Source organism: Bison bison, unplaced genomic scaffold (assembly GCF_000754665.1).
Source record: "Bison bison bison isolate TAMUID 2011002044 unplaced genomic scaffold, Bison_UMD1.0 scf7180017849896, whole genome shotgun sequence".
Classification (NCBI taxonomy): domain Eukaryota; kingdom Metazoa; phylum Chordata; class Mammalia; order Artiodactyla; family Bovidae; genus Bison; species Bison bison.
The window spans coordinates 597,108-623,208 of record NW_011480469.1 but is presented as its reverse complement, the minus strand read 5'-3'; the positions used below and the strand labels follow the sequence as shown (position 1 = coordinate 623,208).

The 26,101-nt window shown below is 41.2% G+C and overlaps 1 protein-coding gene across 1 annotated transcript in view; it reads left to right on the top strand.

Moving 5' to 3' along the window:
- The window catches only part of SLCO5A1 (solute carrier organic anion transporter family, member 5A1), a 149,948-nt gene that overhangs the window by 111,538 nt on the left and 12,309 nt on the right, over positions 1-26,101 (top strand). The window contains exons 5-6 of the mRNA XM_010848201.1: positions 5,139-5,337; positions 24,575-24,734. Of these exons, the coding sequence (XP_010846503.1) occupies positions 5,139-5,337; positions 24,575-24,734 (359 nt within the window). The remainder of the gene's footprint in view (positions 1-5,138; positions 5,338-24,574; positions 24,735-26,101) is intronic.

Sequence of the window (26,101 nt, the reverse complement as noted above, 5' to 3'; positions counted from 1 at the left end):
CTTTGCCAACAAAAGTCCTTCTAGTCAAGGCTATGGTTTTTCCAGTGGTCATGTATAGATGTGAGAGTTGGACTGTGAAGAAAGCTGAGCACCGAAGAATTGATGCTTTTGAGCTGTGGTGTTGGAGAAGACTCTTGAGAGTCCCTTGGACTACAAGGAGATCCAACCACTCCATTCTAAAGGAAATCAGTCCTGGATGTTCATTGTAAGGACTGATGCTAAAGCTGAAACTCCAGTACTTTGGCCACCTCATGCGAAGAGTTGACTCATTGGAAAAGACTCTGATGCTGGGAGGGATTGGGGGCAGGAGGAGAAGGGGACGACAGAGGATGAGATGGCTGGATGGCATCACCAACTCGATGGACATGAGTTTGAGTGATCTCCAGGAGTTGGTGATGGACAGGGAGGCCTGGTGTGCTGCAATTCATGTGGTCGCAAAGAGTCGGACATGACTGAGCGACTGAACTGAACTGATAGTCAGTCCATGGGGTCACAAAGAGTCAGACACGACTGAGTGACTTGCACTTTAAATTATGACTCAGCTGTTAGTGTGGGGATTTGTTTTGTTGCCATCCTGGGGTCTAGCACGGTATCTATAAATTAAACATTGCTCAACTAAAATAGTAATTCTATTAGTGGACAGATGCACTCTAAAGGTAAAGCTTTTTATTCATGTAGATGTAATTTTTACTGTTCTTTAATAAGGAGGAAAGTTTGGTAAGTAACTCATAGCTCTAGTCAGGTTGCTTACAAGATTCCAGGTACCGCTGGTTCTGAGCAGCAGCTGTGGTGCTGTGGAGGCTGAGCTGGGCTGGGAGGCAGAAACCTCGGTTTCCATCTGTCCCTTCTTCCCCTGTGTGTGCACTGTTGGGCCAGTCACTTCCCCATCTGTGAAACAGCCATTACTAGTTTTATAAAGTCACAACTGTGGTGAGGATTGTCAGATGAACACAGTTTTTGTTTTCCTGCCAACTCATGCGAAGCTCAGACTTTAGATGAATCTATTAATACCCACCCCACCCGCCTTTCACAAAGGCTGTTGACCATACAGAAGCAAGCCATCAAAGCATGAACATCGATGCACCTGCAGACTTCTGAAATCTTGTGTCACCTGGACCCACAGTATTCTCCACTTGCAAAGCCAAGTACATATTCTTATTTAGCACGCTCTTTCCCACAGTGGTTATTCCAACCTTTGGCTATATTTAAAGTTCTCCATAGCTCTTCCCAAACCAAAGGTATTATCTATATCTATATCTCTCTCTATATGTATGTATATGTATAGATAAAGAGTCTATATAGCTGATTCATTGAAAAAGACCCTGATGATGCTGGGAAAGATTGAAGGCAGGAGGAGAAGGGGACAACAGAGGATGAGATGGTTGGATGGCATCACCGATTCAATGGACATGAGTTTGAGCAAACTCCTGGAGATGGTGAAGGACAGGGAAGCCTGGTGTGCTGCAGTCCATGGGATCGCAGAGATCAGGCACGACTGAGGAACTGAACAACAACATCCTAAAGAATCTGCACATGTTATCAATTCTTTTTATTAAAATTTTTTTCAGTATTTATTTATTTGGCTGCACCAGGTCTTAGTTGCCACATTTGGGATCTAGTTCCCTGACCAGGGATTGAACCTGGGCCCCCTGCATTGGGAGTGCAGGGTCTTAGCCACCAGGAAAGTCCGCATTATCAATTCTTGAGGGGGAAAATAACATCCAAAAAAAGATGGAGTGAACTATGCCAGAATATAAGCTGTGGGGTTTCGGTCCTTTATATTTCTGCATGTTGTTTTATTACAACATGTGTTGTATGATGTTTCCAAATAACAACAGCACCAGAAAAACTGCTTTTGAGGAGCTACCACCCACCCACTGATGTATCACCCACCCTCCCCCCTCCCGAATCTGATTCCCAGTTTAGTTGCAGGGGTGTCTCTCTCCCCAGGGCTAATCTGATCATTTGTGCTTTTAATTCTGTATTCTCCTTCTCATAGACCTTGCCTTGGCATTAGATAACCTTTTCCCTCCCTGTTCAATTTGCCATTCCTTTTTAATCTCTTTGTGAGCGTATAACTATGCTTAAGTCCCCTGCATGTGTAACAAACAAGCAAAATTCCCCAAGCCCCAGCTCTGCCTTGTTGCTCAGTTACTCTTTGTGACCCGTGGACTAGCAGCACACCAGGCTTCCCTGTCCTTCGCCATCTCCCAAAGTTTGCTCAGACTCGGGTCCATTGAGTCGGTGATGCCATCCGACCATCTCATCCTCTGTCGTCCCCTTCTCCTCCCGCCCTCAATCTTTCTCAGCATCAATGTCTTTTCCAATGAGTTGGCTGTTTGCATCAGGTGACCAAAGTATTGGAGCTTCAGCTTCAGCATCAGTCCTTGCAGTGAATATTCAGGGCCTCACTCTAACTCTAAACCCATGCCCCCTTTCCCTTTAGAGTCTGAATTCTACAAAGTGTTTGAATTCCAGTCTCTAAATCCTCACGACTGAAGATTTAACCCATTGCAGCCTGGCTTCGGCCTTCACAGCGCCCTTAAAATAGCTCTTAACGAGCTCTCCTATTAAGGTTCATCTTCCTCTGCTCTTTCAACTTTATTCAGTCCGTAGAACAGAGGAAGGTGCTCTTTTTGGAACATCACATAAATGCCATGGATTCTGCCACCAGTTCTGAATGCCCCGGGCCGGCTTTTCCTGGGCTCTCAGCACAGGGACCGCTGTGTGAGGCGTTTCTCCCTGCTCGTCCCCGGGCCCATCACACTTGGCATGTCTACCATGGGGCTTTTGATCTGTGCTCCTCCATGCCTTTTCTCCTTGTATTCTGGATCCTTGCCACCTTCTTTGTGTCCCTGTTCCCTCTGCAGCTCATGATTGTCAGTGTGGGTCCTGACCGTGGCTAACACGGACCTTAGCAGTTTGCTCCTGACCAAGTGTCTGATGTTGACTGCATCTTTCCAACAGCAGTGATCTTTGTTGCACACACCTCCCATCCTCTCTAACCCTGGCTCAGATTTCCTCGGTGGCTTCCCGTTGCCTAGAGATACACCCTGAGCTCCTCTCCATGATCCTTCGTGGTCTCGCTTGGCCTTACCCATGTGGGCTTAGTCTCTTGTCCATGCCCCGCCTTACCCCAGTAGCTTGCATTCCACAGTCCCATAGCTTGAAATCTGAATCCTCAATTCTGCTATCTTATGCCTCTTAGCATATTCTCTCTGTGCTGGCACATTGGGCAGATTCTGTCTCATCCGCTGGGTGTCAGCTCAAATACTGCCACTTCTGTGAAGTCCTCCCTGATTTCTCCCAGGGAAGACTCAGGTGCTTCTTCCCCTGTTTTCTCCCTGCCCTTGGTATAATTGTCTTGTGTCTGCTTGCCCTCAGTTGCTTCAGTCGTGTCCAATTCTTTGCAGTCCTGTGGACTGTAGCCTGCCAGACTCTCTGTCCATAGAATTCTCCAGGCAAGAATACCAGAGTGGGTTGCCAGGCTATCATACTTTAATTTGCTTTGTTTGTTTCTTTTTTAGATTGTAAGTTTCCTGGGGCAAACAATATAACTAATTTTGGACACAGAAGTGCATTAATCAAACCTTAAATAATTTGTATGTGGAGTCTAAAATATGATACAGGGAGTTCCCTGGCAGTCCAGTGATTAAGGTTTTGTCCTCCCACTGCAGAGAGCATGAGTTCAGTCCCTGGTCTGGGAAGTAAGTTCCTGCATGCTGCCTGGCACGGCCAAAACTAATATGAATCAAATGAGGTTATGTACAAAACAGAAATAGACTCACAGACACAGCAAACAGATTTATGGCTACCAAAGGGTAAAGAGTCAGAGAGAGATAGATTAGGAGGTTGGGTTTAACATATATACACTAGTATATATAAAGTAGATAAACAACAAAGTCCTACTCTATAGCATAGGGGGAACCATATTAAAAATCCTCTAAAAAACCATGATGGAAAAGAATATGAAAAAGAATCTATATATCTATATCTCTCCATGAACTGTAGCCTACCAGGTTCCTCCTTCCAAGGGATTTTTCAGGCAAGAATACTGGGGTGGGTTGGCATTTCCTTCTCCATCTCTATGTACACATATAACTGAATCACATTGCTGTAGCCTTGAAATTATCATGTTGTGAATTGACTATCCTTCAAAAAAATCCTTAGAGATAATGAATAATCATAAAGTGAACCCTTGTGCAACGACTACCCAGGTCATGGGAAGGAGCATCTTCAGTTCTCCAGGAGCTCCTGTATCCATTCTGGATCCCATCCATCCCCTTACCGTCTTGGCTTTTATGGCAGTGTTTACTTCCTGGCTTTTCTTCATAGTTGTGCTTCTTATATATTCATTTCTAAACCAACATTTAGTTTTACCTGTTTTTGAGCTTTTTATACAAATACAGGTAGGCTGTGTTTTTTGTTGTGTTTTACTCCCTTCATTGCAATGGTATGTAATTACCTGTCTTAATTTTTATTGTTGTAAAGCAGCATTTCAGTACATGAATTTACTCCATGCAATGTATTTATTAATGGATGTTTGGCTTGTTTCCAGTTTGGAGCTACTATGGTGCTTAGATATCTTGTAAACTTCTTTTGGTCCCTGTGTGCATGAGTTTCTTCAGGGTATAGATCTAGGAATGGACTTGCCTGTCACAGGGTGTGTGTATCTTCAACTCTACCAGATAATGCCAAACTGTCTTGCAAAGTATCTGTCACAATTTATATCCCACCAGCCATGCAGAGCATACCCATTGCTCTGTATCTTATCCCTATATATGGTATTGTCAGACTTTTCAATTTTCACCAATATGGTTAACGTGGCATATTCTTTCATTGTGGCTTTAATTTGTATTTCCCTCTGAGAAAGAGGATGAGCATCTTTATATCTTAATGGGTCAGCAGAATTTCCTTCTTAGTGAAGAGCCATTTAAGTTTTGCTCACATTCTAGATATGAATTCTTTGTTGAAAGTAAACTGTACTATAAAATCACAAACATTGAAAATTTATTGATTACAGTATTTAAAAAAATTCTTTGCCTTAGCACTAATAAGTAAGTAGAAACAGAATACTTAGAAAACAAAATTGTGTACATTACTTCAAATTAATTCTGTCCTTCCCTTCTTCTCTCCAGGCGTCATAATTGTCCCTAGTGCCGGTGTTGGCATTGTCCTGGGAGGCTACATTATAAAAAAATTGAAGCTTGGTGCAAGAGAATCCGCGAAACTAGCAATGATCTGCAGTGGTGTGTCTTTACTGTGCTTTTCAACCCTGTTTATTGTTGGATGTGAAAGTATCAATCTAGGGGGCATAAACATCCCCTACACGACAGGGTAAGTGTCTTGGAAGAACCGTCTCCTCTCATCCTGGTTGTGATTCAATTGCAAAACCCAGCGCTGTTTGGATCCCTGGGTCCACCTTGTGCCCGTCCTTTGGGCAGGGTTCACTGTGTCTCTGTCTCTGGCCTGGTGGTGCTGCACCCCCGATGGGCAGAGACCACAGTCTCTCAGTTATGTGTGTCTGTTTGGACCCTGGGCATATCTCCCATTGCATTTGGATCACAGTCCATGGGGAAGAAAGGCTTGTTGGCTTAATGAAAACTGTTCTTCTTCTTTAATGTAAAGATTTGAATAGGTAATACATTCACATAATTTCAAAACAAAGTTCAATGAAAATACAATGTACCTCAAGTCCTCCATCCCACTTCTCCCCAAAGACAAACCAGGGAACCACTTTAATTCATTTCTTGTGTATCATTTCAAGGATATTCCTTATATAAGAAACTGTGAATGTGTCTTGTCAGTGTTCCCTGATTTATATCCAAAAAGTAGCATCCTAAACATACTTTTCTGGGCTTATTTTTTTTTTAATGTAACAATATAGGTTGGAGATCTTTCTCTGCCAATAATCATGTTGATGATGTTCAATGCATAGCTAAGCCTTATATTAACACTATTGCATGTCAAGCATTATTCTAAATGCTTTATATATATTAACTCATCTATCCTCACCAGCGGCACTAATTAGGTAGATACTATTATCATCCTGATTTTACAGATGGCAAAACCAAGGTATGACTTACACATCTGTTCAGGCTGCTGTAAGTGAACACCATAGATTAGGTGACTTGGAAACAAGAAGAACTTATTTCTCACAGTTCCAGAGCTGGGAAGTCCAAGATCAAGGTGCTAGTAGATTCAGTGTCTTGTGAGGGTCTGCTTCTTGAATGATAAATGGCTGTCTTTCGCTGTGTCCTCACATGGTGGAGGGGGTGAGGCTTCTCCCTAGGGTCCTTTTTATAAGGGCACTAATTCCACTTGTAAGAGCCCCACCCTCATGACTGAATCACCTCCCAAAGACCTCAACTCCAAATACCATCATCTTGGAGCATTAGTTTTCAACACATGTGTTTTTCAGGGACCCAGACATTTGGTCTATTGACTTAATGATCACAGGCAAGGATTACACAAGAAACATATATAAAGCTCTCAGGTCTTCTGGCACAGAATAAGTGCTCTGAGATAAGTTAGCTATTGTTATTAGTCATCACTAATACATCAAGCAGAGACATTACTTTGCCAACAAAGGTCCGTCTAGTCAAGGCTATGGTTTTTCCAGTGGTCATGTATAGATGTGAGAATTGGACTGTGAAGAAAGCTGAGCGCCGAAGAATTGATGCTTTTGAACTGTGGTGTTAGAGAAGACTCTGGAGAGTTCCTTGGACTGCAAGGAGATCCAACCAGTCCATTCTGAAGGACATCAGCCCTGGGTGTCCTTTAGAAGGAATGATGCTAAAGCTGAAACTCCAGTACTTTGGCCACCTCATGCGAAGAGTTGACTCATTGGAAAGACTCTGATGCTGGGAGGGATTGGGGGCAGGAGGAGAAGGGGACGACAGGATGAGATGGCTGGATGGCATCACTGACTCGATGGACGTGAGTTTGAGTGAACTCCAGGAGTTGGTGATGGACAGGGAAGCCTGGCGTGCTGCAGTTCATGGGGTTGCAAAGAGTCGGACGTGACTGAGTGACTGAACTGAACTGAACTATACATTAAGAATAATTTCCATCAAATTATTTTTACTACAATTGGCAAACATAAATAGAATTTTAAAAATTAGTAAGAAAAACGCATCAGTCTCCTGATTAACCCTGCTTCCCAGGGATGATAATTTAAAATTCTTTTTAGCTATCTCTTCTGGTATTTACCTCTGTATTTTTAAAGCATACTGTATAAATTAACCAAATTGAGACATTATTTTTGACTTCCTGTCTTGGTAAGTGAGAAGTTTAGCATTTTCTTCCCAAGTTGCTCTCAAATTCTTTTTTGATATTTTCATGGTATGATTATGACAGTATTGTTAGCAGCTGAGATTCAAGCACTGTATCATGATTAGATTTCCTCTTTTGTACAGCAGTGATTTTCCTGGAATTAAATCATCACTTTATTTTCATTTCCTTTGTTTTCTTTGAATTTGAATCTAGCTTCCCATATCCTCTGAAGACTCAAGAAATCTCAGTATTACTTTTTGCCCATCTGATGAACTCAGGAATACATCCCCCCACCCCTTGGAGTCATCTGTATGGGATTTCTCTGGGACTGCTGCCCCACTATCTCCTGGAATCCTAGATGCTTCTCTCTGTCCTGATCCTTGGTTTTCTGGGATCTGTGAAGGTCTCTCTTTTGTCTTACTCCCTCATTTTATTAGAGCTCATCTTCCAGTGGCTATAGGAAGCCTGTAAAGGTGGTTACTTTTTTTGAGATTTTTTTCATGAAATAGCCTTTTTAAAAAAAATTACATTTTATTACCAAATTGGCTAGGTAAAGAATTTTGGATTGGATAAATCACTTTCACTAAAAAATTTAAAGTTTTCATTCCATTGTTGTCTAATCCTGTTGTGGGAATTCTGGCCTTCCTTTTTCCCAGTCCTTTGTATGTGTCTTACTTTTCCTTCCTGGAAGTTTCTGTTTATTTCCAGTATTCCCAAATTTCACCATGATACACTATGGGGTGAGTCTTTTTTTTTCCTCTAAGCACTTGATGAACTTTAAATGTCTGGAGATTATGTTTTTCATTTCCATTTTAAACTTTAAAAAAAAATTCAGTGTTGATATTTTCTCCCCCACATTTTTTTTTCCTCTTTTTTTTTTTTTTTTTGCTCCTTCACTGATTCTGTCATTTTCTTAGTCTTTACAATCTATTTTATATCTAATTTTGGTCCTATTTTTGGGGAAAGATATCTTCAACTTTCTTTTCCCAGCCTTCTGCTGAATTCTTTTTTAAAGCTATTGTGGTTTTTGGTTTCTACAGTTCTCTCTTGATTTGTGATTCTTCCCTGCTCCTAGTCTTCTTGCTTCATGGATGGGGTAGCTTCTCCTATTTCTGCAATATTATTTAGAGTTTCTTTTCCTTCCTGAATTGTCTGTATCCTCTGAGTACCTGCTTTCTATTTTGCTGTCTCCCTTCTATTGAAAGTTTCCCTCTAATTTCAAGTCAGCCTGAGCTTTCTCTCAGTATTAAAAAGTGTGAATTTAAAAAGCTGAGAATTAGGGCTCTGTGTCTGAAGGTAGAGCTTGTCATTTGGTGGATCTCACCATACGGTACCTGCAGGGAGACAGCTGGCATTTTCACTGTGGTGTTCGCTGTCAGAACCTAAAGTCTTACTTCTGAGGTGCTTCAACTCCTCAAGAGAAGGATTCCCCTATCTCTTGGCTGGGGCTGTGTTGTGGTGGGTTCAGGGTTGTAAACCCAGCTGCTGGGCATTCTAGAGCTGGGGGTGAGGTGGTGACTGGAAGAGGCCCAGGACCTACTGTTCATTTTGCAAATGAATTTTTTTGAATTCCTCTATCATGATCAAAGCATCTCACCAAAAGGCTCCTTCATGTGGTGCTCTTAAGTACAGAGATTGGTTCATTTCCCCCAGAAAATAGAGGGATGGAGGAAGAAGTAGTCATCTACTAAGTAGGTTAGGAAAGGGAACCTGCTTAAAACTGTATCATATTTGGACCATGAATTTCTTGTGTTGTTTGTCTTTGAGTTCCAAAGGCCTGTTCTTTCTCCTACTAAGGACCTTCATCTTGCCTGTGTATATAAGTTCTCAATTATACTTTCTGGTTTATTAAATCCTTCTTTTTCCAGAAACTCTCCATAATCTTGTTTCAGTTGGACTGAATGCTCTTTTGCATAACTTATTTCCATGAACTTCCTTTCACAGATCTCAGTTGTACCCACTGGTGGTTGTCTATGTAGTTATTTCTTTGTTAACTCTTCTTTCTGCCAGAAAAAAGTCCTTGGATAACTTCCTAGGGAAGGGTTCATGGTAAGAAAAGCTTTCTCAATCCGTACGTTTATTAAAATGTCTTTATTATTCTTTCACATTTAAATGGTAGTTAGAGTGGGTATAGAATTACAGGTTAAATATATTTTTTCTGAGAACTCTGAAACCATTGTTTGGTCATCTAACATTTTTATTTATTTGCTTATTTTTGAGTTGCGCTGGGTCTTTTTTGCTGCAAGTGGGCTTTCTCTAGTTGCGGTGAGCAAGGACTACTCTTCGTTGAGGCACACAGGCTTCTCATTGTGGTGGCTTCTCTTGTTGCAGAGCACAGGCTCTAGGGCGCATGGACTCAGTACTTGCTGCTCATGGGCTTTAATTGTCCTTGGCATGTGGGATCTTCCCAGACCAAGGATTGAACCCATGTCCCCTGCCTTGGCAGGTGGATTCTTATCCACTGTACCACCAGGGACAGGAAGCCTATTATCTGTCATTTAATGCTGCAGGGGTACTTAACACATTTAATTTCAATTCAAGTTCTCATCTCTCTGTGACCAGCTTTTGTTTGGAAGTTTTGAGGATATTTTTCATTCAAGGTGCTTTGAAATTTCATAAGGAATGCTCTACCCTGTAGTTTTGTCTTGAGAATGTCACATTCTCAGAGAGACTTTCCCTCTCTGTCCAATCTAAGGAGCTCACTCCCCCCTCATCCTTTATCATATCGCCTCTCTTTAGTTTCCTCATAGCATTTGCCACTGTCTGAAATTCTCTTGTTTACTTGCTTTACTGTTGTCTTTTTTTCTCTAAAATATTAGCTCCTTGAGAACAGTTACTATAGTTGCCTACATAACATTTGCAGCCTCATTCTACAACAGGGCTTCCCTGGCAGCTCAGCTGGTAAAGAATCTGCCTACAATGCTAGAGTCCTAGGTTCAATCCATGGGTTGGGAAGATCCCCTTGAGAAGGGAATGGCTACCCACTCCAGCATTCTGGCCTGGAGAATTTCATGGATGTATAGTCCGTGGGGTTGCAAAGAGTTGGATGTGACTGAACGACTGTCACTAAAAAAAAAGCATCTGCCGCAGCGTTTGTTGTATGAGTGAGTGGATGGATGCATGGATGCATGGATGTCTTGGCCTAGGGCTTTGTTCATTCACTGTATTAGATAATCCTGGAACTCTTCTAATCTAACACGTATGTCTTTTTAATTTTTTTACCTCAGGTAGATTTTCATCAATATCTTTAACTCATTCTCTGCTCTTCATTTTCCCCATGTTTTCCAGGGAATCTATTATTCAGATGTTGGAACTTATAGACTGGTTGCCTGTATGTTTAATTTGTTCTCTCATATTTCATATGCTGTTTTCTATGATATTTCTCCAAACCTGATTTTTATTTTTTATGTAAACTTAACATTTTGAGAATATTTTTTCTCATTGTTGTATTGTGAGTGTTCCCTTTTCATAACATCCTGATATTATTTTAACAAGAGTAATATCTTCTCAGATCTCTGTGCATATAATTCCAATTTTTAAACTTTGTTTCTTTTTCTTATATTTTATCATTTAATTTTAAATATCAATTTTTCTGTTTGTTTACTCTAGGTTTTACAGGTTGACAAGACTCATCTAGCATCATTCAGGTTATATGTCCCCTTCTCTTCCTCACCTCCTTTCATGCAAGAATGAGGGAATTTTATTCTGGGTTGTCTATATCTAAGGTAGAAGCTTAGCTCTTAACATTTTTTCCTATTTCTTTTGAAGAAGAGCTTTTCGATGAATTTCAGAGCTCTGAAGGCATGTGGGTATGAGAATAGAAAGGCCCACTGATTCAGTTTCTTTCCCTCGGATCTCTACTGAGTCCCATTGTTTTGAGCTTTGTGGTCACTTTTGGCTGCTGTTGGATTTGGGTTCAGAGCTTTGTAGAGATTCCATGGGGCAGGCTGGCTTCTCTCCAAGGTGGTATCTGCTCATTTCACATGCCCCTTTGCTTATCCACTTGATATTTTCACAGAGTCTGGTGTCACTCTTTCCATTTCTCTTTGCAAGCTCGATCCTTTTTCATCATACTTACTTTTAAGTGCTTTCTCGGAAGAGATAGAAGGCAGATTCCGTGTCTTATCTGCTTTTAAATTGCAAGTCCCCTCAAGACTTCTAAAGCTTTTGCTTAAACCCACATTAGTCTTGCCAATCCTGAATTAACTGATTCTGGACTCCCCAGCACTACTGGGAAAAAAATTATATAATTGTGCTGATTGGCTCCATTACAAATTGATGAGTTCCATTCTTAGCAGGCCCTCATCTTTGCTGAGCAATCCATTTACTTGGCCCTAGTCAGCTTCCTCTCCTATATGTTCCATATTGGTGGTTCCATCTTTAAAAATTTCTTTCTTCAATTTTTTTACCTTAACCTTACCTTCTTTTTCTTGTCAGACAACCCAGTGTGCCTTATTAGTGAGAAAACTGAGATCCCAAGGAAGAATTCCTTGAATTTGTCTCCCCTCTCGTTCCTTGGTCAAAGGTAGTCTTATTTTCAAAGGCAAGTACTTGTGCCATCATTTCCTAGCTGTGTGACATTGTAAAAAATAATCTAATATTGTTGACTCTTGGTTTCCTCATATATAAAATGGAATTAATGTCATTCATACCTGGTTGTAAGCATAAAGTAAAATACATGTGATTGAAAGAATTAAAATACTGCAGAAGTGTAACAAATGAAAGTCAATGTTTCCTTCCTCCATCCTCAACCTCCAGTTTTGAATCATTTAAATATTATAAACAAATGTTTGTAGCTTTGATTTTGAGGATTATGTACAGGAAGATATTTCCCAGAATCCACCACTTAGTATATGTTGAAAAAAAGTTAGTTTCTTGGCTTTACTCCCTTCCTTTCAAGATTATGCAAAGCAACTTTTTTTTTTTTCCTTTTTGAAAGATTAATGAATGTCTGGCACCTACCTTTGTGCTGGGACAGTACTTAAATAGTGATGCTGAAATTAGTAAGATGTAAATAAACATTGTAATTATCTAAATCCATGACTTATGGTATACTTCTTTTCATTTAATCTTATTCAACAAAGAGAAACTTGATTAGAGTGCCAGGGGTTGCTGCAAGGGTCCATTCATTCTAGTATTTGCAGCCTGACTTCATCAAAATTTATTAAATTGGTGAAAGAAAACCCCAGTTTCCTTGGAGAATTCCTCTGGTTCCCCAAATACTTCTAGGAAGAGAATTAAAGTTGAATGGATGGTACAGCTGCACAGGTTTGACACTTTCAGAGGCTTTGTGTGAAGAATCATGGGGCCCTTTCTCCATACAGGGAATGGGCTACATTTCAACCTCTCCTTGCTCCTTGGCTGGGTGCTTTTGTGCAGTGCACAACATGTTCATCAGGACATGGTTGGCCTGCCTAGTAAAAACAGCTGTGCTTGATTTTGAGCTTGCATGTGGGATTTTTCTCCTTTAAAGCTGATAAAGAGAGAGATGAAGGGAGTGGCAGTGAAGAGAGGAGCCCTTGTTAGACACCTGTTGGGCTCAGGTATGGTGATTGGCAGTTGTACATATCTTTTATATCCACTGCTTACAACATCACCTTGCTGTATATGTTATTAGCCGCCTTTCAGTTAAAGGCTTAGAGTGTCAATGATTTGCCCAAAGTCGTCAGTTAATAATGAGTGGAACAGAATGAAACCCAGATTATCTGTTTTAGAGTTTTTGTCCTTTCTGAGCAGTACGCTGAGGTGCTGTTTTACACTTTGTATTTCATGTAGGCACATATCTAAGTGCACACATCACCTCTTTACTCAGAAAACTGTAGAGAACGCATCCATTTCTGTCAGTAGTGTGCGACTCCATGGCCTTGCCGCACCCTCACTGTGTGAGGATGGCAGATTAGTTAATCATCTCTGTGCTTGGTTTCCACGTCTGCAGAGTGAGGATATGGATAGTATTAACACTGTTGAATTGCTCTGAAGATTGAATAAGGTACTTGGCAAATTCCTTAACCTCTCTGTACCTCAATTTCCTCATAATTAAGGTGGGCTAATATTAGTAACGATCTCTTAGAATTATTGAGACTCTAAAATGGAATAAAACCTACAATAATAAGCAATTGTTAAATAATTCTTTGATGTTATTTTTCTCATTTTAAATATGAGGAGAAAGGGATTCAGAGGGATGAAATAACTTGCTTAAAGTCACACAACTAGAAAATGATACAGCTAGGATTTGGATTTTGAATGTGATATTTTTGCTTATTAAACTGTCCAGAAAGAAGAAAAGAAACATAAACAAGGAAGCACAATATAAAAAGCCAATTCCGCTTACTAAGGTTTGTATGACAAGATCCAGGCTCACCAACATGGTGAATTTTCTGACATTAAAGTAGTGAATGACTAACCCAGCTTTGAATTAGCATCAAGTACTCAAGAGATACCTAAGTTCCTGGGATGCAGCTGGGATGTTTTAGGAGGATGAACTTTTCCTGTTGAGCCTAAATGGAGTCACTGTTTCGTTTGTTTGTTTGTTTGTTTTTTTGTAGAATGAACCTGATGTGTTATTAGTGGTTCCCTTAGAAAATTCAGATTTGATAGCCAAGATGTAGAGACAACCTCAATGGCCCATCAGTGGATGAATAAAATGTCATATAAATATTTATAATATATAAATGTCATATACATATAATGGAGAACGATTCGGCCTTTAAAATCAAATTCTGTAATATGCAACAAAATGGATGAATCTTGAGTACATTATGCTAAGTGAAATAAAGGATCGGAGAGACAAATATTGTGCAATTCCACTACAGGAAGTATCTAAAATAGTTAAATTCATAGAATGAAAACGCAGAATAGCAGTTGCCAGGGTCTGGGTGAGGGGGAAATATGGAGTTACTAATCAGTGGAAACCACATTTCAATAAAGCAAGATGAATAAGCTCTAATGTTGATGATGCCAAAAGGAGGCATGCCCACTTGACTAAATGGCCCTGGACAATCCCTCCCACCACACAAAACATCAGGTCTCCAATTTCCTTTATCTTCTGAATTTAGAGAGAAGTGTCTTTACAAGGGGATTCCCTAGTAGCTCAGTGGTAAAGAACCTGCCTGCCAAGTAGGAGCATTCGGGTTCACTCCCTGGGTTAGGAAGATCCCCTGGAGAAGGGACTGGCAACCCATTCCAGTATTCTTGCAAAAGTGTTCTAACCCCAAGAAGGCAAAATTGAAGGTAAAAAAAAAAAATTCAGATTTGAGAGTGTGATGATTTTTCATCGTGAAAGATCCTAGTAGCTCTAGATAGTATCCTGGCCCACTTCTAACTCAAGTAATTACATCTGCTTCCCCAGCACACAAAATTTCCCTGCAGTTTTAATTAAAAAATGGGGTTTGCTTTCCCTCTGTGTCACTGAACTGTGTTTCACACAGGTGTGTCCTAGTCATTTTGTAGCCAAAAGAGTGAAAACTGTAGCTTAAGCAATACTTTGTGTGTGTGTGCTCAGTCACTCAGTCATGTTGGACTCTTTGCGACCCCATGAGCTATAGCCCACCAGGTTCCTCTGTCCATGGAGTTCTCTAGGCAAGAATACTGGAGTGGGTTACCATTTCCTACTCCAAAGCAATACTTTATATAAACACATTGTATAATGTGAGTTACTTGCTCTTTACCTTCAAAAATGTATTCAAGTGAGGTTAAGTCTGATGTCCATGTACAAAATTTTTCAACAGTACTAAGTCTGATAAATCACTTAATAATTCTTGCTTTAGTATCTTTCATCTGTCAGTGTCATCTTTTTGAACTTAAACTAAAGTCTATTATATCATCTTCTGATTTTGAGACTTGAGTTACCAGGCCAGAATTTTTCTAGGGATGATTTCTTGAGTTATGACATGATGAAGAAGCATTTTCTATTTTCTGAGTTCAGTAGTGACTGTTGGCTGGAGTGTGTCTACCTGTCCACAGGTCCAAAATCTCAGGGTTTGGGGTATTCTGAAGTTACTTCTCTTAATATAGTTTCATTGTGCCGAGGTTAAGACTATAGATATTAAATACAGTCTGTTAATTCAGACCTTTGGTGAAAGGTATATTTCATCATCTTTGTCACCACTCCTGAACTTGCCATCCTGCCACTATTTATTTTAAATATTCTTATTTAATTGGAGAATAGTTGATTGACAGTGTTGTGCTAATCTCTGCTGTACAGCGAAGTGACTCACTTACACACCTATGCTGCTGCTACAGCTAAGTCACTTCAGTCGTGTCTGACTCTGTGCGACCCCATAGACTGCAGCCCACCAGGCCCCGCCCGTCCCTGGGATTCTCCAGGCAAGAACACTGGAGTGGGTTGCCATTTCCTCCTCCAATGCATGAAAGTGAAAAGTGAAAGTGAAGTCGCTCAGTCGTGTCCAACTCTTAGCGACCCCATGGACTGCAGCCTACCAGGCTCTTCCGTCCATGGGATTTTCCAGGCAAGAGTACTGGAGTGGGGTGCCATTGCCTTCTCCCTACACACCTATAAACGTTTTTAAAAGCATTCCTTTCCATTATGGTTTATCACCGGATATTGAATCAGCATAGAGAATAGACTTGTGGTAGCTAAGGGGGAGGTGGTGGGGGAGGGAAGGACGGGGAGTTAAGGATTAGCAGATGCAAACGATCTTGTACAGAATGGATAAATGACAAGGTCCCACTGTATAGCACAAAGGAGCATATTCAACACACTGCCACTATTTAGATAGTATTATTCTACTACCAGCCCTTGAGTGACTAGCATTTCTAGTCAGCGCATTCCTGATCTCTCTTAATTAAGCCATTCAGACAGTTTAATGCTCTAAAGTTTTTTTTTTTTCTATTGCTTTTTTTGGGGGTGCCATTCCAGATCTTTTATCTATTATAACTAATTTTAAAGGAAATTCCTCAAAAATAGAGAACAGTTTACTTAAAGGATCTTATATATGTCTGTGTATAGGTATATGTATTTATGGTTATCTTGGCTACTTCTATTATTAGACTTACAGTTAATTTCTAGCTGCAAGTATACGATTTTATCTATTTTTGGCTCTACTTGGGAGATACAAACCAAATTTGTTTTCATTTTAAGAGTATCAAGAGGGTAAAAAATAGAGCAGATTTTCTTTCCAGTGAGTTTTTAAATTTTGTGACTGAGATCTAAAGATATCATAGGAACTCTTTAAAACTATATAATATCTGTTTAAGCACACTAAACCTTGAACCTATGACTATTAATAAACTCAGGACTAAATTTGCCATTTATAATCTCATATTAACATAGTCAATAGAGAATGTTTATCATGTAATGTTAGCAGGAAAAACAGAATTTAGAAGACTCTGAAATAATGATAACAATATGTTATTAGCATTAATTTGTATGCCAACTGAAAAAACAGTGAAAGAAAGTAATATGCTAAGTACATAATGGTGGCTGTTTCTGGATTATAGCATAACTGTGTGAGTTTAATTTCGTCTTTCAGTCCTTTTGTATTTTCCAAAATTTCTGCAATGAATATGTATTACTTTAAAAATAAAGGCATTTCAAAACATTATACAGAGGATACATCATTTTATTAAAAATGATTCTGGATTTAAAGAGATGGTTTGTATAAGATGTAGTGTTTTATATGTAAATTTGTAGTTACACCTGGTTTGAATTTGTTAACTACGAAGCTAAAAGAAGCTTTAACAATAAAAAGAATGACTGGGTACAGAAATGGTAACTTTTATGACTATAGTTCTCGGGGAAGTATAAGCTATCCATGTGGATTATCTCATTTTCTTCTGTGTTGATTATGTCTCTTTTGCCTCTTGTAGGCATGAGGGGCATTGACAGCCGTTGACTGTTAGGTTTGGCCCAAGGGTCAGGTGGTCCATTGGTAAAGAATGCGCCTGCCAACACAGGAGTCACAAGAGATGTGGGTTCTATTCTTGGGTTGGGAAGATCCCCTGGAGTAAGAAATGACAACCCACTCCAGTATTTGTGCCTGGAAAAATTCCATGAATAGAGGAGCTTGGTGGGCTACAGGCCATGGGGTTGCGAAGAGTCAGACAAGACTGAGCTCTTGCGTGCGTGCCCACACGCGCACACACACACACACACACACACACACAGAGTTACTAAATGTTACGCAGGAAACTGGATCTGCATCCAGTTTTCCAACATTTCTCTGTAGGAGTATATAAGAAAATGACATCTTTTTTTTGAAAAGAAAATCATCACGAAGGCCTTTTGTACTCTTTGTGCTACTTTTATTCCTTCTGGCTTCTGCCCTGTCTGGATAAAGAAAGCACACCAACATCTCAGTGCCTGTTATATGCTAGGAACATGCTGGACCCTGGACATCTATTTACTCATCTAATCTTCCCCAAGAACCCTGGCATTTGGATAGCCTGATCTCTATTACACAAATGAAATTTCTCTAGATTTGTTTGTGGTGCTTGAGAATTGTGGATATGGAGTTGAACCAACTCTTATATTTTGGTCTTGCCACACAGCTTGTGAGATCTTAGTTCCCTGACCAGGGATTAAACCTGTCTTCAGCAGCAAAGGTACAGTGGTCCTAACACTGGACCGCCAGGGAGTTCCCTAAACCAGCTCCCTCTGACTCTAACGCTTAGGCACAGTGAGAACTAAGTGCCAGGAAAGCCACAGTAGAGGAAGAAGAAGGAGCAGAACACTCAAGCTAAAGTGTGGCCACTTACACAGATCTGTCGTTGTTCAGTCACTCAGGCTGTATGTTGTCATCCTGCTTGTTTGACTTATATGCAGGGTACATCATGTGAAATGCCAGGCTGGATGAAACACAAGCTGGAATCAAGATTGCCAGGAGAAATATCAGTAACTCAGATGACACCACCCTTATGGACTCATGGACTGCAGCACGCCAGGCTACCCTGTCCTTCACCATCGCCCGAAGCTTGCTTAAACTCACGTCCATTGAGTCAGTTATGCCATCCATCCATCTCATCTCTGTCATCCCCTTCTCTTCTGCCTTCAATCTTTCCCAGCATCAGGGTCTTTTCCAATGAGTCAACTCTTCACATCAGGTGGCCAGCGTACTGGAGCTTCAGCTTCATCATCAGTCCTTCCAATGAATAGTCAGGATTGATGTCCTTTAGGATTGACTGATTTGATCTCATTGCAGTCCAAGGGACTCTTAAGTGTTTTCTCCAACACCACAGTTCAAAAGCATCAATTCTTTGGTGCTCAGCCTTCTTAATGGTCGAACTCTCACATCCATTCATGACTACGGAAAAACCGTAGCTTTGACTAGATGGCCTTTGTTGGCAAAGTGATGTCTCTGCTTTTTAATGTGCTGTTTAGCTTTATCATAGCTTTTCTTCCAAGGAGCAAGAATCTTTTAATTTCGTGGCTGCAGTTACCATCTGCAGTGATTTTGGAACCCAAGAAAATAGTCTGTCATTGTTTTCATTGTTTCCCCATCCATTTGCCATGAAGTGATGGAACCAGATGCCATGATCTTGTTTTTTTGAATGTTGAGTTTTAATCCAAATTTTTTACTCTCTTTTTCATCTTTATCAAGAAGTTCTTTAGTTCCTCTTCGCTTTCTGCCTTAAGGGTGGTGTCATCTGAGTTACTGATATTTCTCCCGGCAATCTTGATTCCAGCTTGTGTTTCATCCAGCCCAACATTTCACATGATGTACCCTGCATATAAGTTAAACAAGCAGGATGACAATATACAGCCTTGACGTACTCCTTTCCCAGTTTGGAACCAGTCTGTTGTTCCATGTCTGGTTCTAACTGTTGCTTCTTGATGTGCATACAGGTTTCTCAAGAGGCAGAATTCATTGTGATCCACACAGTCAAAGGCTTTGGCATAGTCAAAGAAGCAGAAGTAGATGTTTTTTCTGGAGCTCTCCTGCTTTTTCTTGGATCCAACGGATGTTGGCAACTGATCTCTGATTCCTCTGCCTTTTCTAAATTCAGCTTGAACATCTGGAAGTTCTCAGTTCACATAGTGTTGAAGCCTGGCTTGGAGAATTTTGAGCATTACTTTGCTGGAGTGTGAAATGAGTGCAATTGTGTGGTAGTTTGAACATTCCTGACATTGCTTTTTTTGGGGATTGAAATGAAAACTGACCTTTTCCAGTCCTGTGGTCACTGCTGAGTTTTCCAAATTTGCTGGCATATTGAGTTGCAGCACTTTCACAGCATCGTCTTGTAGGATTTGAAATAGCTCAGCTGGAATTCCATCACCTTCACAAGCCTTGTTCATAGTGATTCTTCCTGAGTTCACTTGACTTTGGACTCCAGACTGTCTGGCTCTAGGTGAGTGATCAGACCATCATGATTATCTGGGTCATGATGTTTTTTTTTTTTTTTTTTGTATAGTTCTTCTGTGTATTCTTGCCACCTGTTTTTAATACCTTCTGCCTTTGTTAGGTCCATACCATTTCTGTCCTTTATTGTGCACATCTTTGCATGAAATGTTCCCTTGGTGTCTCTAATTTCCTTGAAGATATCTCTAGTCTTTACCATTCTTTTTTCCCTCTCTATTTCTTGCACTGATCACTTAGGAAGGCTTTCTTGTTTCTTCTTGCTATTCTTTGGAACTCTGAATTCATATGGGTATGTCTTTCCTTTTCTCCTTGGCCCGCTGCTTACATTAAGTCACTGTCTGTTTTATTGTTGTATGTGTGTGCTCAGTCGCTTGGTCATGAATGACTCTTTGTGACCTCATGGACTATATAGCCTGCCAAGCTCCTCTGTCCATGGAATTTTTCAGGCAAGAATACTGGAGTGGATTGCCATTTTCTTCTCCAGGGAATCTTCCTGACCCAGGGATTGAACCCATGTCTCTGGCATCTCCTGTACAGGCAGGCAGATTCTTTACCCCTGAGCCACCTGGGAAGACATTTATTGTTGTATATTACTGTAAATAAGCATCGATCCTTAAGCAGTTGATTTAATGAAGATTAGGCAGCACACTTGCTCTTCTTTCCTGTTTTTTGTTCATTTTAGTCTCCCTGTGGCTAGTTTTCTTAAGGCTAGTTTTCTTAAAGCTTCAATGAAGGTAGGGCATGTCATTATACCTCTCATAGTTTCCTAGGCTTTGAAATTAGTCAGTTATCTTAGTTAACCTCAGGAACTCCTCCCATCTCTCTAATTCTATTATTCCATGATTTTTATAGTAATGTGTCATGTGTGACTCAGGTTTCCAGCTTGGACCATGCAGTTATAAGGCATTTGTTAGTGAGTCCTTGTTCCTGGCATGGAAAGAACACTTACATGGACCTTGAGTTTACATGAGCCTCTTGCTTGCAAGGGTGACTTGTCGGAGATTTTTTGTTTACTGGAAAGGTGATACTGTCCCTTTGCACAAGGATGAGTGTGGATCCTGCATTGTGTTCTCCCAGGACAGGCACAGCTCAGCTAATAAGAGGTTGCTTGGTGTGACTCGGATTTCAACACTTGCACTATTATTATAATCCAGTCTGTCTTCTGGAGCCTAAGTTATAGTGAAATAAGACATTATTATTCTTTCTTTTTAAAAGTAATTTATTTATGACTCTGCAGGGTCTTCATTGCTCTGCATGGGCTTTCTCTGGTTGTGCCGAGCAGGGGCTACTCTCTGGTTGTGATGTGTGGGCGTCTCATTGCTGTAGCTTCTCTTGTTGAGGAGCACGGGCTTTGCTGGTAGGGGCTCTTTCACTTTTCACTTTCATGCATCGGAGAAGGAAATGGCAACCCACTCCAGTGTTCTTGTCTGGAGAATCCCAGGGACGGGGGACACAACTGAAGTGACGTAGCAGCAGCAGCAGCTCAGTGGTTGTGGCTCCTGGGCTGTAGAGCACAGGCTCAATAGTTGTGGCCGACGGACTTACTTGCTCCACAACATGTGGGATCTTCCCGGGTCAGTAATCAAACTCTTGTCTCCTGCATTGGCAGAAAGAAAGTGAAAGTGTTAGTCGCTCAGTCGTGTCTGACTCTTTGCTACCCCTTTGTAGCCTGCCAGGCTCCTCTGTCCATGGAATTCTCCAGGCAAGAATACTGGAGTGGGTTGCCATTCCCTTCTCCAGGGGATCTTCCTGACCCAGGGATCAAACCCAGGTCTCCCGCATTGCAGGCAGATTCTTTACCCTCTGAGTTACCAGGAAAGCCTGACAGTATTATTCTTAAAAATAATTTTTTTAATCAGTGCCGTGTAAAGGATTAACTGTGTCAGCATCTTTCTTTCTTTGTGCCACTATGGCCTTTCCCACTGCTTTTATATTTGTTGTTTCTTTGGATTTTGTTAAAACTTTTGATACTCCATCATTTCTTTGTATCAGACATCATGATCTCAAGAGAAGAGCAAGTGTACCCAAGGGTGACCTGGGAGTGTGCCTTTGTTTCCAGAACTCACGAAATCTTTTGCCTTCCTGTCATCATGTGTGTTGACATTCTCTTTAGATTCCTTTCTCTTGAGTGAACATACCCACAAAGGAGAGGTATTTGGAATCTGTGGCTGTCATAAATGAATACAAAGCATGCTGTTAATAAGAAATTCCTTGTGACTTCTAAATAGGCATAGTAATAACCCTATTGTATGTATTTGAAGCCTGTCATTTTTAGTGACTATGCATGCAGGCATGTAAATTCCTTTTATTTGATCATGGCTTGCAATTTGGTTCTTGAAGAACTAGTGAAGAGTAATGCACAAAGAATATGTTTTATGTGATGCCAGTTAAAATAGCACGAAGCAGCCTCATCTGCTTCCTGGCCTCCTGGGACATCCATTTCATCATCCATGAAATGTGGAAATAGGTCTAGAACAGAGTTTCTCAGATCTGTATACAGTACTGAGATTTGGGTTAGTTTATTCTTTCTTGTGGGGCAAGGGCTGTTCTGGGTATCGTTGGGCTCTTTATATATATCTATATATTTAGATTGAGGGCAGGAGGAGAAGGGGTCGACAGAGGATGAGATGGTTGGATGGCATCACTGACTCAATGGACATGGGTTTGGGCGGACTCTGGGAGTTGGTGATGGACAGGGAGGCCTGGCGTGCTGTGGTTCATGGGGTCGCAAAGAGTTGGACACGACTGAGTGACTGAACTGAAATGAACTGATATACATATTTAAGATTTCTTTGATGTGGGCCATTTCTAAAGTCTTTGTTGAATTTGTTACAATATTGCTTCTGTTTTATGCTTTGGTGTTTTTGATCCCAAGGCATGTGGGATCTTAGTTCCCCAACCAGGGATCGAACCCACCACCCCTGCACTGGAAGGTGAAGCCTTAACCACTGGACCACCAGGGAAGGCCCCTACTGGACGTTTAGAAGCAGCCCTGGCCCCTACCCACTAGATGTCAGTAGCACCCTTTTGTTCTGATGAACAAAAATGTCTCCTGACACTGCCAAAATTGCCCCTGTGGAGAACTACTGGTTTAGAATCACCTTTTAAAGGTATATTCAAACTGTCAAATGGTATGATTCAAAATATGAAGCGTTATGGTATTGTGAACATAAGAATTACGAGTGCTAAGTTGCTTCAGTTGTGTCTGAGTCTTTGCAACCCTATGGACTATAGCCCACTAGGCTCCTCTGCCCATGGGACTCTCCAGCTAAGGATACTGGCGTGGGTTGCCATTTCCTCCTCCAGGGCATCTTCTTGACTCAGGGATCAAGCCTGTGTCTCTTCTGTCTCCTGCACTGGCAGGCAGGTTTTTTACCACTAGCGCCACCTGGGAAGCCCAATAATTATGAGTCTTGTGATAAAAATTACTTCAGGGGAGGGATGGGAATGACCAGAGTTTATTTTACTTTTCCCTCTTTGGAAGGCTTTCCTGATAAAGTTTAAATATTGCTATGAGTTTGTTCCTTTTGTTCAAATTTGATGACTCAGTTATTGAGGTGTGAGGGAGGCTACAGGAGAAAAGCCTTCAAACAAACAAAGGAGGCTTCTGGATGAATGGTTTCTGAACATAGTCATTAAAGGTAAATCCTAGCACATGACTGACACTCTTAAATATCTGTTGAATGAATGGATGATGAGTAATGGGACAGGTGAATGAAATCTGCCATTTCCAGCCCATGTGGCTTTAGGAACAGTATTTCATGAGTGACACCTGAAAATGGTGGCTTCGAAAGCAAAGGAAGGAGGTCATTGGATGTGAGCACTCAGAGCCCCTTCATCCTTCCACGGGTTCCCTCTGGGCACCTGCCGGCCTCTGCCATTCCTTAGCCATTTCCTTCTGCTTCTCCCTCTGGCCCTATCTATCCTTACTTGACTTTTTTGCCCTTTTCTGTTTCTTGCCTGAACTGATTTGATTTGTGTTTTCCACATTGCATCATTTCTTTGAATCAGAAATCATGATCTCATGAGAAAATAGAACCTATTGTGTTTGCCTGGGAGTCCACATCTGCTCATTCTTTTCTTAACGCTTTTGGCAGGGCCTGGTCTTCACTGCTGTGTGTGGGCTCTCTAGTTTCGGGGGCGGGGGGCTACCCTCTAGTGGCCATGTATGGGCTTCTATTGTGGTGGCTTCTCTTGTTGAGGAGCATGGACTCGAGGGCACATAGACTCAGTAGTTGTGGCGCACAGGCTTTGTTGCCCCTCAGCTTGTGGAATCTTCTCAGACCAGGGATCAAACCCACGTCCCATGCACTGGCAGGCAGATTCTTAACCAGTGGACCACTAGGGAAGTCCCACATCTGGGCATTCTTGAGGGAAGGAGAGTTTAATTGTTCTTCTCTGGTTGTCTGAATCAAACCAGTGCTCTAATTCCTGATGGTCTTAAAAAAAAACACCTTCTTTTGATATTCTAGAGTCCCTTGTCTTTCTTTGATAATTTATTTCAGAGCAAAGGCTTTTGGTCAAAGGAACTTGTGTTGATAGCCCTGATTGATGGATTCCATATTAGTGTCCTCATCACAATATTATTAATTTGGCACAAAAATATTTCTTCCATTTTACAGTTAAAGAAATTGAGGCCTCAATTTGTTACGATATAGAGCCAAGTGTCTGCAGTGAGTGAGTAGGTTCTATGAAGGTTAGAACTGAGCTCAGATTACCAAGATGACGGTGGAATTGAGGCATGATAAATAATATGATACAAATGTACTAAGTCTGTAGTATGGGAAAATTGAAAAATGTTTTCTTTCTGTTCTGTTTTAAAGTCACAAAAATAATTATCTAGGGTGCTACTTCCTGGTACCATGGCTTTGATTTCATGGGGACATATTCTCTAAAACAGACACCTTACTTAACATCAAGAACTGTCCTGTGAATTTTATTTTGCAAATGTTAATGGCTCATGATCTGCTTTTCTCTCTTAGACCTTCTCTGACCATGCCACATAGGAATCTGACAGGAAGCTGCAATGTTAACTGTGGTTGTAAAACACATGAGTATGAGCCAGTCTGTGGATCGGATGGAATTACATACTTTAACCCTTGTCTGGCTGGCTGTGTTAATAGTGGGAATGTGAGCACCGGGGTGAGTATATTTCACAAGCTCCTGTCGTGTTGTTGGACTTTGTATGCAAACAGAATGCTTCAGTCTCCCTTTTCCAAAAACTTCAAATAAGATACAGGATATTTTCTGTCAAGGGCTTTCCAGGTGGCTCAGTGGGTAAAGAATCCTCTGCAATGCAGGAGGCACAGGAGGTGCAGGTTTGATTCTTGAGTCAGGAAGATCCCCTGGAGAAGGGCAGGCAACCCACTCAGTATTCTTGCCTGGAGAATCCCATGGACAGAGAAGCCTGGTAGGCCACAGTCCTTGGGGTCGCAAAGAGTTGGACACGACTAAGCAACTGAGCACGAATGCACATGTGCTTCTGTCAAAAACCCGGAGGAAAGAAAATTATGCAATAAATACTATTATTTTATTTCCCAGGGATAATTGGAGTTTTTGAATATCGTGATCTGATTCCACATCATTCCCCTCTAGTGACTTCCTGTGCCAACCCAGTGAAACTTGATAAGGTCGAGTGCTGGATGTCTCCTCTGCTACCCCAACAGGACCCTTGTGATGATGGATGTGAAGGTCGAGATGACCATACTCTGTGCTGCTAGAAGAGAACAGGAGAGCACCTCCCCTGCTCAGAGCCTGTGAACATGGGCAGCGGCCATTTTTCATAGACTATCAATTCAGATTTTTTTTTTAAACGTTCAGAGTAAAGTTATTTCTGTCAGTTCAAGAACAGGCTATTTTGAGAATTCACTTTCCCGTGAATTATAAATAGGCAGTAATACTGTGGGAGAAGGTTTTCATATTCTACTCCGTTCTTTATTGAGCCTGGTTCCGTTCTTTGCATAATAACAGACTGTAGGCGGCTGCTTTCATTGAAAGGTTGAGGTGCCTTTGTTTGTTCTGGTGATATGGGATGATACCGTTGACTGCGTGTCTTGGGGATGTCATATTTGATCTCTGAGTTTTAAACTATGGTGATGAATTGAGATTCCTCTTGCTGGCTCCTCTTTATATAACTGGTGAGCTGCAGGGTGTGACTGAATTGAAAGGGACAATGAGACCTGCTGTTCAAATGAGGGCCACAGACCAGAGGACTCACTCGCCCCCGGGGAAGGACTTAGCCACTGAGTCCTCTGGTCTGTGGCCCTCATTCATACAAAGAGGCCCACAGTCCTTGGCGCACAGGCGGCCACGCGGCTCCCCATCTTTGTACTTGTACCTCCTGCTTCTCTGGGTGGCTGAGAGGTCACAATGACAGTGAGCTCAGCTGGTGTCCATTCAGTAAAAGCAGCGTAATAGAAAGGTCCATTGGCTGTTTCGTTTGAGACATCTTTTGAGTCCCTTGTATTAGCTGGTTTCAAATGAAACAGCCAGTGATACATTCACTAGGG